The sequence below is a fragment of the Schistocerca gregaria genome, chromosome 1 (genome assembly GCF_023897955.1).
Source record: "Schistocerca gregaria isolate iqSchGreg1 chromosome 1, iqSchGreg1.2, whole genome shotgun sequence".
Classification (NCBI taxonomy): Eukaryota; Metazoa; Arthropoda; class Insecta; order Orthoptera; family Acrididae; genus Schistocerca; species Schistocerca gregaria.
The window spans coordinates 311,767,546-311,782,894 of record NC_064920.1 but is presented as its reverse complement, the minus strand read 5'-3'; the positions used below and the strand labels follow the sequence as shown (position 1 = coordinate 311,782,894).

Genomic DNA, 15,349 nt, shown 5'->3' with positions numbered 1-15,349 from the left:
CAGACCAATTGTGTGATTGGATTGAAGAGTTCCTAGATAACACAACGCAGCATGTCATTCTCAATGGAGAGAAGTCTTCCGAAGTAAGAGTGACTTCAGGTGTGCCGCAGGGGAGTGTCATAGGACCGTTGCTATTCACAATATACATAAATGACATTGTGGATGACATCAGAAGTTCACCGAGGCTTTTTGCAGATAATGCTGTGGTGTATCGAGAGGTTGTAACAATGGAAAATTGTACTGAAATGCAGGAGTATCTGCAGCGAATTGACGCATGGTGCAGGGAATGGCAATTGAATCTCAATGTAGACAAGTGTAATGTGCTGCGAATAGATAGAAAGATAGATCCCTTATCATTTAGCTACAAAATAGCAGGTCAGCAACTGGAAGCAGTTAATTCCATAAATTATCTGGGAGTACGCATTAGGAGTGATTTGAAATGGAATGATCATATAAAGTTGATCGTTGGTAAAGCAGATGCCAGACTGAGATTCATTGGAAGAATCCTAACGAAATGCAATACGAAAACAAATGAAGTACGTTACAGTACGCTTGTTCGCCCACTGCTTTAATATTGCTCAGCAGTGTGGGATCCGTACCAGATAGGGTTGATACAAGAGATAGAGAAGATCCATCGGAGAGCAGCGCGCTTCGTTACAGGATCATTTAGTAATCATGAAAGCGTGACGGAGATGATAGATAAACTCCAGTGGAAGACTCTGCAGGAGAGACGCTCAGTAGCTCGGTACAGGCTTTTGTTAAAGTTTCGAGAACATACCTTCACCGAAGAGTCAAGCAGTATATTTCTCCCTCCTACGTGTATCTCGCGAAGAGACCATGAGGATAAAATCAGATAGATTAGAGCCCACACAGAAGCATCCGACAATCCTTCTTTCCACGAACAATACGAGACTGGAATAGAAGGGAGAACCGATACAGGTACTGAGGGTACACTCTGCCACACACCGTCAGGTGGCTTGCGGAATATGGATGTAGATGTATATGTAGATATAAATATTATTTAAAAGACGTTACAGGCAAACGCTGATTTGTGGACACAATCCCGAAATAACCACGCAATTAATCGAAATATTCGAAAACGTATTTGGCAAGTTGCTTGGAAAGCTGTCTGGTGAAATTCACCATGCGGTCGCCATAGCGCTATTATTTTAGCCATGATTTCATTCTACGTTTTCGTGCTTTTCTCCCCGGGCTGGTTTTTTTTTATTATTCCATTCAGGGTAGTATCATCATTGTCCAGAAAATCGCTTAGCAGTCGGCTCGTTATTCTCACTTTTTGATTTACACAACGTGCATCACCTGAAACTTGCTTCAATTTTATTTAGTGAAAGATCCAAGATAATGATAATGAAACGTGATGTTGGGAAAATGGTAGCAGTAGGAGGGGAGCCAATTTTCTTATAAGCATAACACTCTTAAGTCGTGTAGCACAGAGATAATGAACGAAGAATTTTTTAATGGAAGGATATACTTTTTCTATCTACATTAGAAAGCTTCTGATAGGTCGAGTGCAGTGATATAGAGCTCGTTAATTTTGGAGTTGAAGATTTTCACAAAAGTACTCAAAAATGTGCGTAAGATTAAAGGCAAGGTGATAGTATACACAACCTGATCAAAAGTTGCCGCACCCCTATTAATGGGCATTAACATGGGGTGTGACCACCCTTCGCCTTTACTACTGCTTGTACTTTTCTAGGGCCTTTCAGTGTGGATGAATGGCAGCCCATTTTCCGCAAAAGCTGAAACTATTTAAGGTAGTGGTGCTGTACGCTGTGGTCTGGAGGGAAGTTGATGTTCTAGCTCATCCCAAAGGGCGTTTGATTGAGTTCAAGTTGGGACTTTGAGTAAGCCATTCCATTTCAAGAACGTTGTTGTCCACAAGCCACCGCCTCATGAATGTTGCCGTATGACAAGGTGCACTGCAATGGTGAAGCAAACAGTCATCGTATCCGAAACCTTCAAGGTACAAAATAAAATGGTTCAAATGGCTCTAAGCACTATGGGACTTAACATCTGAGGTCATCAGTCCCCTATACTTAGAAATACTTAAACCTAACTAACCTAAGGACATCACACACATCCATGTCCCAGGCAGGGTTCGAACCTGCGACCATAGCAGCAGCACGGTTCCGGACTGAAGCGCCTACAACCGCTCGGCCACAGCGGCCGGCGTTCGAGGTACACAAGGCCGTAAAATGTGTTTGTATGCTTCCTCAATAACCGTTTTCTTAACTTCACCGACTGCATATTCTGACCTACCAACGATAAAAATCAAGTGCAAACTGTATGTCATGTCTAATGGTATCAGTACAGAAACTTAAAATGGTGACATACTGCAGTTTAGCCGCCTGAGGATATGGTGTAATACAAATGGAATCCCAATGGATATAACTAATTTTTTCACAAAGAGTAAATGTGAGCATAAATCACGGTTTGACGATTGCAGGCTGTTGACCAAGAACTTCCCCAAACATTCCTCCGTTCGCTAAAGATTTAAATTAATGTTCAACGGTCGTACGTGGAGAGTCGGTAAACAGCAGTATTTCACTAGAAGAAGTATTTATGTCTGTGGGCAGCCTCTCGCCGTATTTACGACAGAAGAAGCCTCAGAAATTTCGCTTTGTTTAGTGGCTGCAGGAAATACGCCACATTCTTGTGGTCGCCTTTAAATGGAACTCCCACAAACTGGTCCAGGCCCCCGAGTGCAAATCTAAACTTCCTCCGAGAATCTGCCGGCCGCGGTGGTCTCGCGGTTCTAGGCGCGCAGTCCGGAACCGTGCGACTGCTACGGTCGCAGGTTCGAATCCTGCCTCGGGCATGGATGTGTGTGATGTCCTTAGGTTAGTTAGGTTTAAGTAGTTCTAAGTTCTAGGGGACTGATGACCACAGCAGTTGAGTCCCATAGTGCTCAGAGCCATTTGAACCATTTGAACCTCCGAGAATCTTCCAGAAAATGCGATAACGATGTCAAGAGAAGAAGTGTGTTTCATACTCTCGTCTGTCAGTACCGGATGGATTGGATCTCCTGTTAAGATGTTTACAACCATCAAGATTTAAAGTCTCACGGAATAGTCAATGTGTTGAGTGTAATCTCTTTCACCATTAAAGTAGCATCAAATTATGTTCACGGAGATACCACTTCTGTTAGAGACATCACAACCCTCTGTATGCTAATGATATGCGATTGTGTACGACAAGGTCACCACATTTTATAATTAAGAAAATCTGAGCGGTATCACGTAGTCCAGTAAATGAAGGAAACGTTCATCCAGAACACTTGCACACGCCGTCTGGTTTTTGTACCGACAAAGCTCCCAGAGGAAGACATGTACGTCGAGATGACCAGTGTGCGTTACGTAGCAGATAGCTGAATTTAATTCCGCTCGATTATACCATGTAGGCCAAACTGGAGAATCTCATTTAGGGCACCTCATACAGAACCACGAATTTTTAACCTAGTAGTTGTGCACTAACTACGTTATGTGTATTTCCTGGAAGTTTTTATCAGCATTTTTGAAAATGAGACTTGGAGAATAACATTACGATGGAAACTGCAGTCTACGTTTCAGGCATGTTAGTTTGGTAAACTTGCTGGCCTGACATTTCCTCTATGGACCTACATCATCTTTCGAAGATGGAACGGCATGACTGTGCACGGTTCATGATGACAATTCCTTGATGCAACAGGATGTGTCTTATAACCGATACCTCGTTTTCGATATACCATAAGTTTCTATTTTTCTCAAATTGATTCAGTGCTTCTGCAATAGTTATCCTACCCAGCCGTCTAATTTTCAACTTTCTTCCGTACCAATAAATCTGAAAAGTTATTTTCTTCCTATATAAACTGTTTACGTCCACGTTTCAGTTACCTAGAAGGCCGCACTACAGGTAGATAAATCAAGGAAATAGATCTTAACACTTACAAGTATAACTCATACAAATAGCGGAAGAAAACATAAATTTACTGGTAGGTATGTTGTTGTTGTTGTGGTCTTGAGTTCGAAGACTGGTTTGATACAGCTCTCCAAGCTGCTCTATCCTGTGCAAGCCTATTCATCTCCGAATAACTACTCCAACTCACCTCCTTTTGAATCTGCTTACTATATTCATCTCTTGGTCTACCTCTATGACTCTTGCCATGTTCTAGTCAGTCGTTTCACAGTGTTGCCTCTGAAACTCGCAACAGCCTCTGGTTCCTTCAACTTATCGAAGTCCCATCTAAATTTCCTACCTTTTTGCAATTTCTTTATTTTTAATCTACAGCTCATAACCAACAAACTGTGATCAGTGCCCATCTCTGCCCCTGGAAATGTCTAAAAATTTAAAATCGGTTCTGAAATCTCTGTCACACCATTATATAATCAATCTGAAACCTTCCGATGTCTCCAGGTCTCTTCCGCTTAAACATCCTTCTTTCATGATTTTTAACCACGTGTCGGCGACGATTAAGTTATGCTCTGTGCAAAATTCTTCCACGTGGCTTCCTCTTTCATTCCTTTCCTCCAGTCCACATTCCCACATTCACCTACAATCTTTCCTTCTCTTCCTTTTACTACTATCGAATTTCAGTCCCCGATCAAAATGAAATTTGTCTCCGTTAAAGATTTGAATCACTTCTTTTATATCCTCATGCATTTATTCAATTTCTTCATCTGTCGAGCTAGTTTGTATATAAACTTCTATTACTGTAATGGATGTGGGCTACGATAACGCGTTCACTTTGCTGTTCATAGAAGCTTACCCGCATTCTTATTCTCTTATTCATTATTAAACCTATTCCAGCGTTATTCCATTTGATTTTGCATTTATAACCCTGAATTCACCTTACCAAAAGTCCTGCTCCTGCTGCCACCGAGGTTCGCTAATTCCACACTATATCTAACATCAACACATCCATTACCCTTTTTAAATATTCTAACCTACTTACCTGATTAAGGGATCTGACATTTCACACCCTGATAGGTAAAGAGCCAGTTTTCGTATACGTGATGACAGCGTCCTCCTGACACCCCCCCCCCCCCCCCCCCCCCCGTATATTCGATGCCTGGCAGAGGGGACTCTTTTGCCTCCGAAATGTTTTACCCAAGAGAATGCCATCATCATATAACCGTACAGTACAGCTGAGTGCCCTCGGGAAAATAAATGCTGCAGCAGTTGGCATTATCAGCACAGCAAGACCGTTTTGGTGGATGTTAAGGAGACAGATCAGTCTATCATCCAAATTCTTGCACCTGCAACTACTGGAAAGGCTGCTGTCCCTGTTCCTACTTTTGTCTGGCCTCTTAACAGATACTCCCCAGATACCATTGCACCCACGGTACAGCTATCTGTATTGCAGAGGCATTAATTGACATAGAAGGACATTAAAGGAGCTATTACCACCTGTACGCTGACCAATACTAGAAAAGAGATTGGTGAGCATAATACGCTTCTTAAGAACAAGGTGTCACTGAAAATAATGTGACGGAAACTATATAACTGCAGGTACTTTCCGATAACTTTCAGAAAAGGAGAACACGTAGATTAGCATTTAATGTCTCGTGGATGGAGGAGTCTGCAGATAGGGCGCACAAGTTCGGGTAATGCATCGATACGTCCACTTCACAGGAACAGCCATGGCATTCGCCTTACTAGACTTCATAGTAAACGGAAATGTGAATGTCTGGATGGAGATTTGAACCTCCTCTTCCACACTGCTAGTTCAGTGCCTTAAGTGGCTTATAAGGCGCTTGTTCGCCCGATACTTGAGTATTGTTCATCTATCTGGGATCCCTATCAGGTAGGACTGATAGAGGAGGTAGAAAATATCCAGCGAAGAGCGACGCGCTTCGTCACGGGATCGTTCAGCTGGTGAAAGAGCATTACAGAGGTGCTAAAAAAAACCTACTGGCAGACGTCACAACAGAGGCGTTGTGAAACACGGAAAGATTTACTACTGAAATTTTGGGACAGCACTTTCCAGGAGCAGTCGGACAACATATTACTTCCCCCCCCCCCCCCCCCCCCCACATAATAGTGGTACCGAAAGTACCATCCGCGACACATCATTAGGTGGCTTGCGGAGTGTGATTTGGATGTAGATGAATCGCTGCGCCATCTCTTTGGACTATTCCTTACTGCATGGTCTTTTATCTATGGCGAAAACCATGGGAATCGTCGACTATAAAAAGTGTCTTCTTCCGGTTGTAGAATATAGTAGAGGTATACTCATTTGGGGAGATTGCTATTATCAATGGGTCCCACGATCACACTGAAATTAAAGGTAACTGTATGTTCCGTGGAACTATTTCTGGTGTGTCATAGATTGCTTCCAGAAAAATACGGCATCTTTCGGACTGAAAGTGGCCACAGCACTACCGCCAGAAATTTGCAAGAGTGGATTAATGTTATCGAGTCATTGTATCTTGAAATGGAAAAAAACAATTTACCGGAACAATTATAATTGACTTGTAGTATGCTGTCCATACTACGAAATACCCAATTCTATTACGTGTATTTGAATTATACACAATTTCTTGAGTTTAAGAGCTCGCTTCCCGTAGCGGTATGCTGAATTAATTCTCCAGATGGACAGAAGGGAGGACATGGAGGTGTGCCTGGTGCATAGTTGCATGTTTACGGACCTAGAGTCAGTTTTACGGACAGACTGAAGGGAGCACAAGGGGCATAGCAGCACGTTCTTGCTCCTGGAGTCACCAGCGGATATTTATTGTATATACAGTGCTAAAGTAGAGAACTTTGTTTCTAATTATAAGTTATCTGGTGCAAATTGTACACTACTGGCCATTAAAATTGCTACATATTCAAATGACTAGCTTTTCAGAGCATTCACACAAGGTTGGCGCCAGTCGCGACACCTACAACGTGCTGACATGAGGAAAGTTTCCAACCGATTTCTCATACACAAACAGCAGTTTACCGGCGTTGCCTGGTGAAACATTGTTGTGATGCCTCGTGTAAGGGGGAGAAATGCATACTATCACGTTTCCGACTTTGATAAAGTTCGAATTGTAGCCTATAGCGATTGCGGTTTATCGTATCGCGACATTGCTGCTCGCGTTGCTCGAGATCCAATGACTGGTCGCAGAATATGGAATCGGTGGGTTTAGGAGGGCAATACGGCAAGCCGTGCTGGATCCCAACGGCCTCGTATCACTAGCAGTCGAGATGACAGGCATCTTATCCGCATGGCTGGAACGGATCGTGCAGCCACGTCTCGATCCCCGAGTCAACAGATGGGAACGGTTGCAAGACAACAACCATCTGCACTAACAGTTCGACGACGTTTGCAGCAGCTCGGAGACCATGGCTGCCGTTACCGTTGACGCTGCATCACAGACAGCAGCGCCTGCGATGGTGTTCTCAACGACAAACCTGGGTGCACGAATGGCAAAACGTCATTTTTTTGGATGAACCGTGGTTCTGTTTACTGCATCATGATGGTCGCATCCGTGTTTGCCGACATCGCGGTGAACGCACATTGGAAGCGTGTATTCTTCATCGCCATACTGGCGTATCACCCGGCTTGATGCTATGGGGTGCCATTGGTTACACGTCTCGGTCACATCTTGTTCACATTGAAGGCACTTTGAACGGTGGACGTTACATTTCAGATGTGTTACGACCCGTGGCTCTACCCCTTATTCGATTCCTGCGAAACCCTACATTTCAGCAGGATAATGCACGACCTCTTGTTGGAGATCCTGTACGGGCCTTTCTGGATACAGAAAATGTTCAACTGCTGACCTGCCAAGCACATTCTCCAGATCTCTCACCAACTGAACACGTCTGGTCAATGGTGGCTGAGCAACTGGTTCGTCACTGTACGCCAGTAACTACTCTTGATGAACTGTGGTATCGTGTTAAAGCTGCATTGGCAGCTGTACCTGTACAAGCCATCCAAGCTCTGTTTGACTCAATGCCCAGGCGTATCAAGGCCGTTATTACGGCCAGAGGAGGTTGTCCTGGGTACTGGTTTCTCAGGATCTATAGACCCAAATTGCGTGAAAATGTAATCAGATGTCAGTTCTAGTATAATATATTTTTCCAATGAATACCCGTTTATCATCTGCATTTCTTCTTTGTGTAGCAATTTTAATGGCCAGCAGTGTATGTGATTAAAAGACCACTGTACTAAAGGGACCAACCGAATGAAGTAGTGCAGCTGTAAAGTTAATGTTTCCAAAGATGTAGTTTACTCTGTCTGGCGATCCTAAGTTTGGTTTCCCTTGGTTTTCATTTCAGGGAAATGCCTGGATGATACTCTCGGGAAGGCCATGGCCAGCTATTTGTTCTATCCTCGCAGGAATATACTTGCGTATTCTACGTCATTTAACATTATTATCACATTTGAGATATCTGTTTTTATTGTATTATGATGACAAATTCTATGTCATTGTGTGATGATTCTTGGATGAATAAAAAAAATAAAATAAATTATTCCCGAGGTAGGGTTTTCCCTTATTAGGCTGTTTGCTTGATGCATTTTGTAACATACTATACTACACACATAACGTATTTGTGCGATGTTTGCAGTTGGAGTGTATTAATGTCATGGGATGAGTTACGTAAGGGGTGTATGTACTGAAGAGATAATATGTTATTAAGTCCCGCAACAGTATTTTGTTGTTGTTAACGGTTTGTTGATAAACTTTTAACCTATACCAATTGCTACGATGATAACGTAAAGTAACTGAAAAGTGCTCACTGAAATAACACGTCGCACCTGGAACAGTTTGTTATTCAGGAATGGTATAAAATGCCATAGACCAAAATCCGCAGAGGGTTCAGAATTACTGGGGTGGCAGTTTGCACCCGGAGCTGACGTTACGCTGTGTATCCTACGGCTGTAGTGCGGTCTCACCTGACAGCGGTGAGGGCCTCGCCGCCGTCGAGGCTGATGACGTCGGCGTCGCCGTCGCGGATGGCGGCCAGGCACTCGCGCACGTTGCCCTTGGCGACGCAGCCCAGCTTGGGCCGGATGTCCCGCGAGAAGGCGCCGGCGCTCAGCGACCGGCACTTGGCCAGCCCCGCCGTGGACGTCACGCAGAACCTGACGGGGTCGTCGGGCCCGAAGTTGCGCCCGATCACGTCCGAGTAGTTGGCTGCAGCAGGGGAACACGCTGTCAGTGTGGTCAGTGGCGGCCAGACACAACAGCGCCTCTGCCAATATCTATCTATCTATCTAGCTCAGGCGCATGCGCACACACACGCACACACACACACACACACACACACACTGCTGCTTGCTGCTAACCTAAAAACCACAATCAACTCGCGAACGCAGCCCGTTTAACCACAATACGTTCCCTCAGTTTGGAACCGATCCAGAAGACCAGATGCGAAACTTCCTGGCACATTAGAACTGTCTGTCGGAGCGAGTCTCGTACTAGGGATCTTCGCCGTTTCCGGGCAAGTGCTCTACCCACGGAGCTACCCAAACACTGCTCACGACCCGTCCTCACGGCTTTAATTCCGTCAGTACATCTGTAAGTAGGATGTTTAGGTTTTTATATTTGTAACGCCACCTAGCGCTCTGTATGAAAATCACTGGCTGTGCTGTGTGCAGTCTGTCGATGGGTGGCATTGTTGAAATACTCGCTATTGTAGTGTTGGGCAACTGGCTGTTAACAGCGCGTAGCGTTGCGCAGTTGGAGGTGAGCCGCCAGGACTAGTGGATGTTGGGAGAGAAATGGCAGAGTTTTGAGAGCGGATGATCTGGACGTGTGTCCATCAGAGACAGTAAATTTGTAAGACTGGATGTCATGAACTGATTTATATATTATGACTTTTGAACACTATTAAGGTAAATACATTGATTGTTCTTGATCACAATCTTTGATTTGCCATTTATGCCTATCAGTAGTTAGTGACTTCAGTAGTTTGAATCTTTTATTTAGCTGGCAGTAGTGGCGCTTGCTGTATTGCAATAGTTCGAGTAAGGAAGATTTTTGTGAGGTAAGTAATTTGTGAAAGGTATCGGTTATTGTTAGGGCCATTCTATTGTAGAGATTATTGAAAGTCAGACTGCGTTGCGCTAAAAATCAGAATAGGTAAAGAGCGAAATGTCTGAGTACGTTCAGTTCTACTCACCCGTTTGAAAAGATATAATGTAAGAGGTTTATCAGCACAGTAATTTATAAATTTTTCTAAGGCGATGTTTCACATCTCCTACCTTCTAAACTTCACAGAACTTCTCCTTGGTAGAGCACTTGCCAGCGGAAGGCAAATGTCAGGAGTTCGAGTCTCGTTACGGCTCACAGTGCTAACCTGCCAGGAAATTTCATATCGGCGCACGCTCCGCTGCAGAGTGAAAATCTCATTCTGGAAGACTCGAATCACAGTTTCTTTTTCGGAGAGTGCGGAGAGGGGGGTGAGTGCAGCCGTTTATACTTGCACGTGTGTGTACCAACTGAAACATCCAGCTCTAAGAAGCTTGAGCAGGACAGAATGTATTTTCGTTGAATAACAGCTCTGCTTCTACCCCAATGTCTTTTCTTGTTCATTACTATTTGCAAAACTAAGCGATTTTTAAAAATGACTTCTTTGGTAGTAACGATAAATTTGCAACTCTCTCTCCGACATTCGTCTCCACTCTCAAGCAAAATAAAAAACTGCATAATAACAACTGATCGCCCTGAATCAAAAGTGACAGAAGTTTATCACAAAACCAGTTACTAAGATGTTTCCTTTTTTATCACATTAAGACACCAACTTAAGAAATGTTTCAAGCTTTTTTACAAAGTAATTTTTCTGCTAAATTTGTTTGGAATCGTCAGTGGTCACTTATTTCCTTTACTGTAGCATATTTGGTCTGAGGTGGATATTGTAGGTTTGTTCTTAAATACATTCGTCTCCACGCTCAAGCAAAATAAAAACCTGCATAATAATAACTGATCGCCCTGAAACAGAAGTGACAGACGTTTGTCACAAAACCAGTTACTAAGACATTTCCTTTTTTTATCACTTTAAGACACCAACTTACGGAATGTTTCAAGCTTTTTTACAAAGACATTTTTGTGCTCCATTTGTTTGGAATCGTCAGTGGTCACTTATTTCCTTAACTTCAACGTATTTGGTCTGTGGTGGATATTGTAGGTTTGTTTTTCAATTTGATTCCTTCTTACTGCAGCTGAGTGTATTATTTATACAGCTCTTGATTTTATACTTGATTGAAAGGGAAGGGTATTGTTCCGATTCAAATATTTTACATTATGTACAGTTTTCATAGGAAGGTTACTGTAGACTGTTGATCGAGTGTTTTGATGCATATCAGCAGTGGTGTATTGGCTGATGCTTATTAACGTGTCAAAACGCCGAAGCGACATAGATGAGTCTGAGACAAATAATTTAATATGAGATACGTGGGACCGCAAATGTCAGGAAATACCCCAAAAGTGGATGAAAAATGTTGAACGCGTGACGTCACCAGACGATTACCTCGCCGCACGTGCAGCGGTTGGGTTTGTCGCTCCTACTCCCGCTGATAGAGGGCCTGTGCGTTGCTCATTGCTGCTCTTGGCTACTCTGTTTTCGTAGTAGTCATCGTATTCTTGCATTACCAGTGCCACCAGCACTACCGTATCAGCTACTACAAGAACGTAAACAGAGTAGCCAAACGGATCCTTGCCGCTATAACGGCTGGAGTAGACTCGACAAACCCAACTGCTACACGTGCGGTGAGGTACGTAATATGACGACGTCACGTGTTCAACATTTGTCAGCCACTTTTGGCGTATTTCCTGACATTTGCGGTCCCATATGTGTTACATTAAATTAGTTGTCACAGCGTCATCTACATCGTTTCAGAGTTTTTCTAAACGTTAATAAGAATATATAAGAACGTCGTAAAACTGACACACAGAAGCGTAGGTAGGTCCTCAGTTTCTGGCAATAAAATTTTAGTGAAATATATTTTCATGGCTTACCATTGCGCACTCTGTTCTGCAAGCAAAAAAGAACGAGAAAATGTTGTTACACTCTGTATGAAAGTTGATATACCGTTTCGGAAGATGTAAAAAGTTTAGGGGGGAGGGTGAAGAAAGGATTTAAGCTTCTGATAGGCATGGGCATTATTAGGGAGGTGCGCTAGATTACTGTGACGTAGACATGGGACACCCCCTTGCAGGCCTTGTATAAGAAGCTATCCTAGCGTCTGACTATTGACATTTACGCAAAAGAAGGATAATATATCTTGACGGAAAATTACGGCTCGAATACCCGTCAACGACGAGATCTTTTGAGATACATAGCAGGCCAGAAGCGTACGAGGACGGAAACAAACATCGGGAACTATCAAGGCGTTCTGTTACAATAATTTACGAAAATGTCCGCCCCTGGTAGCTCAATGGTCAGGGCGACGGAATGTCATACCTAACGGCCCGGGTTCGATTCTCGGTTCTCGGCTGGGTCGGAGATTTTCTCCGCTCAGGGACTGGGTGTTGTGTTGTCCTTATCATCATCACTTCATCCCCATCGACTTGCACCAGGCGAACGGTCTACCTGACGGGAGGCCCTAGCCACACGGCATTTCCATTTACGGGAATGAAGGGAAACATAAAATGAGCGTGAGAGCTGGAACTCCTGCGAAATGATAGTGCGGAACTGCTTCCACAGCGCCTCCTCTACTTGAGAAGATCGTATCTTCGATAGGGTCACCCGTAAAAAGGAGTTAAGCGTTAATCTGCTGCGCCGCTGTTTCTGAGAGCGTACCAAGGCATGACAGACATGTATCAAACTCTAGAGACAGATGTGCTATGTAGGAATCCTAATAACCAATTATCTGTAAAAGTAACCGGGATTAGGTTGTGCCACACGAGCGATGGACACGCCATCGACCCCCAACGGTACTGACCTTTGTTGAGGTACGCCTGCGGGCTGATGGGCTGAGCGTTGTCCACGGCGACCGTCTTGTCCTTGAGGATGAGCAGCACCTTGTTCAGCCAGGTCGCGTCCTGCTGCTCGCCCAGCGTGTTGGCCAGCTTCAGCTGTTGCCTCAGCTGTGGGACCTCACTGTAAATCACACACAGCGACGTTTTTCCAGCGACTGGAGGCAAATGATCCCTTATTGCTAGAAATAAAAACTGCTTCACTCTATTGCAATGAGCACGGCTACTGTGCCTTGGTCCAATGATTTATTTGACATACTGAAAGTATCGTCCTGTCTTCAGAGCATCTCTTCAAGAGAAGCTGTAGATTCTGTGAAGGCCTGATTCACTGTCCGGCCCACTACTGATTCCTTTATGATGAAGAGAACTATATAAACGAGGAATACAGTTAAATATATTACTTTTTAAAAAACTATCCTTAGAAGCTGCAACCTCTCTTGTTGATGTTCTCCGCAAATGGGGACACAACGCTGGGTTTCTCAAAAACATTCATTAGCCCTCTGCACAATATCTCGGAATATGGCAGTTATAAGAGTCGAGGGGCATCAAAGGGAAGCAGTGGTTGGGAAGGGAGTGAGACAGGGTTGTAATCTCTCCCCGATGTTATTCAATCTGTATACTGAACAAGCAGTAAAGGAAACAAAAGAAAACTTCGGAGTAGGTATTAAAATCCATGGAGAAAAATAAAAACTTTGAAGTTCGCCGCCGGCCTGAATGGCCGTGCGGTTCTAAGCGCTACAGTCTGGAACCGCGTGACCGCTACGGTCGCAGATTCGAATCCTGCCTGGGGCATGGATGTGTGTGATGTCCTTAGGTTAGTTAGGTTTAAGTAGTTGTAAGTTCAGGGGACTGATGACCACATCAGTTAGGTCTCATAGTGCTTAGACCAATTTTTTTTTTTTTAGGTTCGCCGATGACATTGTAATTCTGTCAGAGACAGCAAAGGACCTGGAAGAGCAGCTGAACTGAATGGACAGTGTCTTGAAGGGAGGATATAAGATGTACATCAACAAGAGCAAAACAAGGATAATGGGATGTAGTCGAATTAAGTCGGGTGATGCTGCGGGAATTAGATTAGGAAGTGAGACGCTCAAAGTAGTAAATGCATTTTGATATTTGGGGAGCAAAAGACTGATGATGGTCGAAGTAGACAGGATATAAAATGTAGACTGGCAATAGCAAGGAAAGCGTTTCTGAACAAGAGAAATTTCTTAACACCGAGTAGAGATTTAAATGTCAGGAAGTCGTTTCTGAAAGTATTTGTATGGCGTGTAGCCATGTATGGAAGTGAAACGTGGACGGTAAATAGTTTACCCAAGAAGAGAATAGAAGCTTTCGAAATGTGGTGCTACAGAAGAATGCTCAAGATTAGATGGGTAGATCACATAACAAATGAAGAGGTACTGAATAGAATTGGAGAGAAGAGAAATTTGTGGGACAACTTGACTAGAAGAAGGAATCGCATGGTAGGGCATATTCTGAGGCATGAAAGGATCACCAATTTAGCATTGGAGGAGAGCGTGGAGGGTAAAAATAGTAGAGGGAGACGAAGAGATGAACACACTAAACAGATACAGAAGGATGCAGGTAGCAGTAGGTACTGGGAGATGAAGACGTTTGCACAGGACAGAGTAGCATGGAGAGCTGCGCCAAACCAGTCTCTGGACTGAAGTCCACAACAACAACATACACTATTGATAAGGAATATATGAATATTTTGCTATTTACCCTAGAGTACTACAGACTACAGTACTAAATACAAGCAATTTTCAGTAGCATAGAGAGAGAGAGCAAAGGTGAGAAGGTTGGGGTAGTTGCCCATCAAGAGTGGAGGGCTGCTACTCACTTGAGCAAGTCGTCACTGGCGAGGTACCCTTGCCACGGCCTGGCAGCCCAGCGGCACGCCCTGCCTAAGATGGGCTTCCTGGTGCCGTCTGGGCAGAAGTACGCGTAGTCATTGGGGTCGTAGCCAGTCTGATTGACCACTACTGTTGGATCGCCGCCGATCTCGATCTGCAATACAAAATCGTTCCCGTGTAAAATATCCGGCATCTGCAACGCAGTTGTCTGCAGGTGGTATTAAATGTCTGTGGTTCTTGTTCTTTGTGATGTTGAGGGTCTATTTTCCTTTAGACAATACTCAACACTGACATACTGTCGGACCTCTGTCAATAGCTCAAGTTTGGGCCCGCCCCTTGCTTGAAGGGAATACAAGGCATCACACAAATGATTTACTTATTGGTTTTATTTGCTCAATAGGAATTACAAAATGTACTGTCCCACGATTGGATCGAAATCGATGTAGATGATTTTGTAGACATCAGCTACAGATTAGCATTCTTTATCCCCGAAAGAGAATAGTATTTTCTCATGCTCACGTTGCGTTTGAAGACTGCAATAGAAGTGAATTTTGAGCTTTTTATACAGAAAATATCAGA

At 43.8% G+C, this 15,349-nt stretch overlaps 1 protein-coding gene across 1 annotated transcript in view; it reads right to left on the bottom strand.

Annotated features, from left to right (window-relative positions):
• The window catches only part of LOC126343175 (transferrin), a 61,551-nt gene that overhangs the window by 21,239 nt on the left and 24,963 nt on the right, over nt 1-15,349 (bottom strand). Inside the window, exons 7-9 of the mRNA XM_050001918.1 lie at nt 14,758-14,924; nt 12,878-13,035; nt 8,888-9,128 (exon numbers count right to left, since the gene is read on the bottom strand). Of these exons, the coding sequence (XP_049857875.1) occupies nt 8,888-9,128; nt 12,878-13,035; nt 14,758-14,924 (566 nt within the window). The remainder of the gene's footprint in view (nt 1-8,887; nt 9,129-12,877; nt 13,036-14,757; nt 14,925-15,349) is intronic.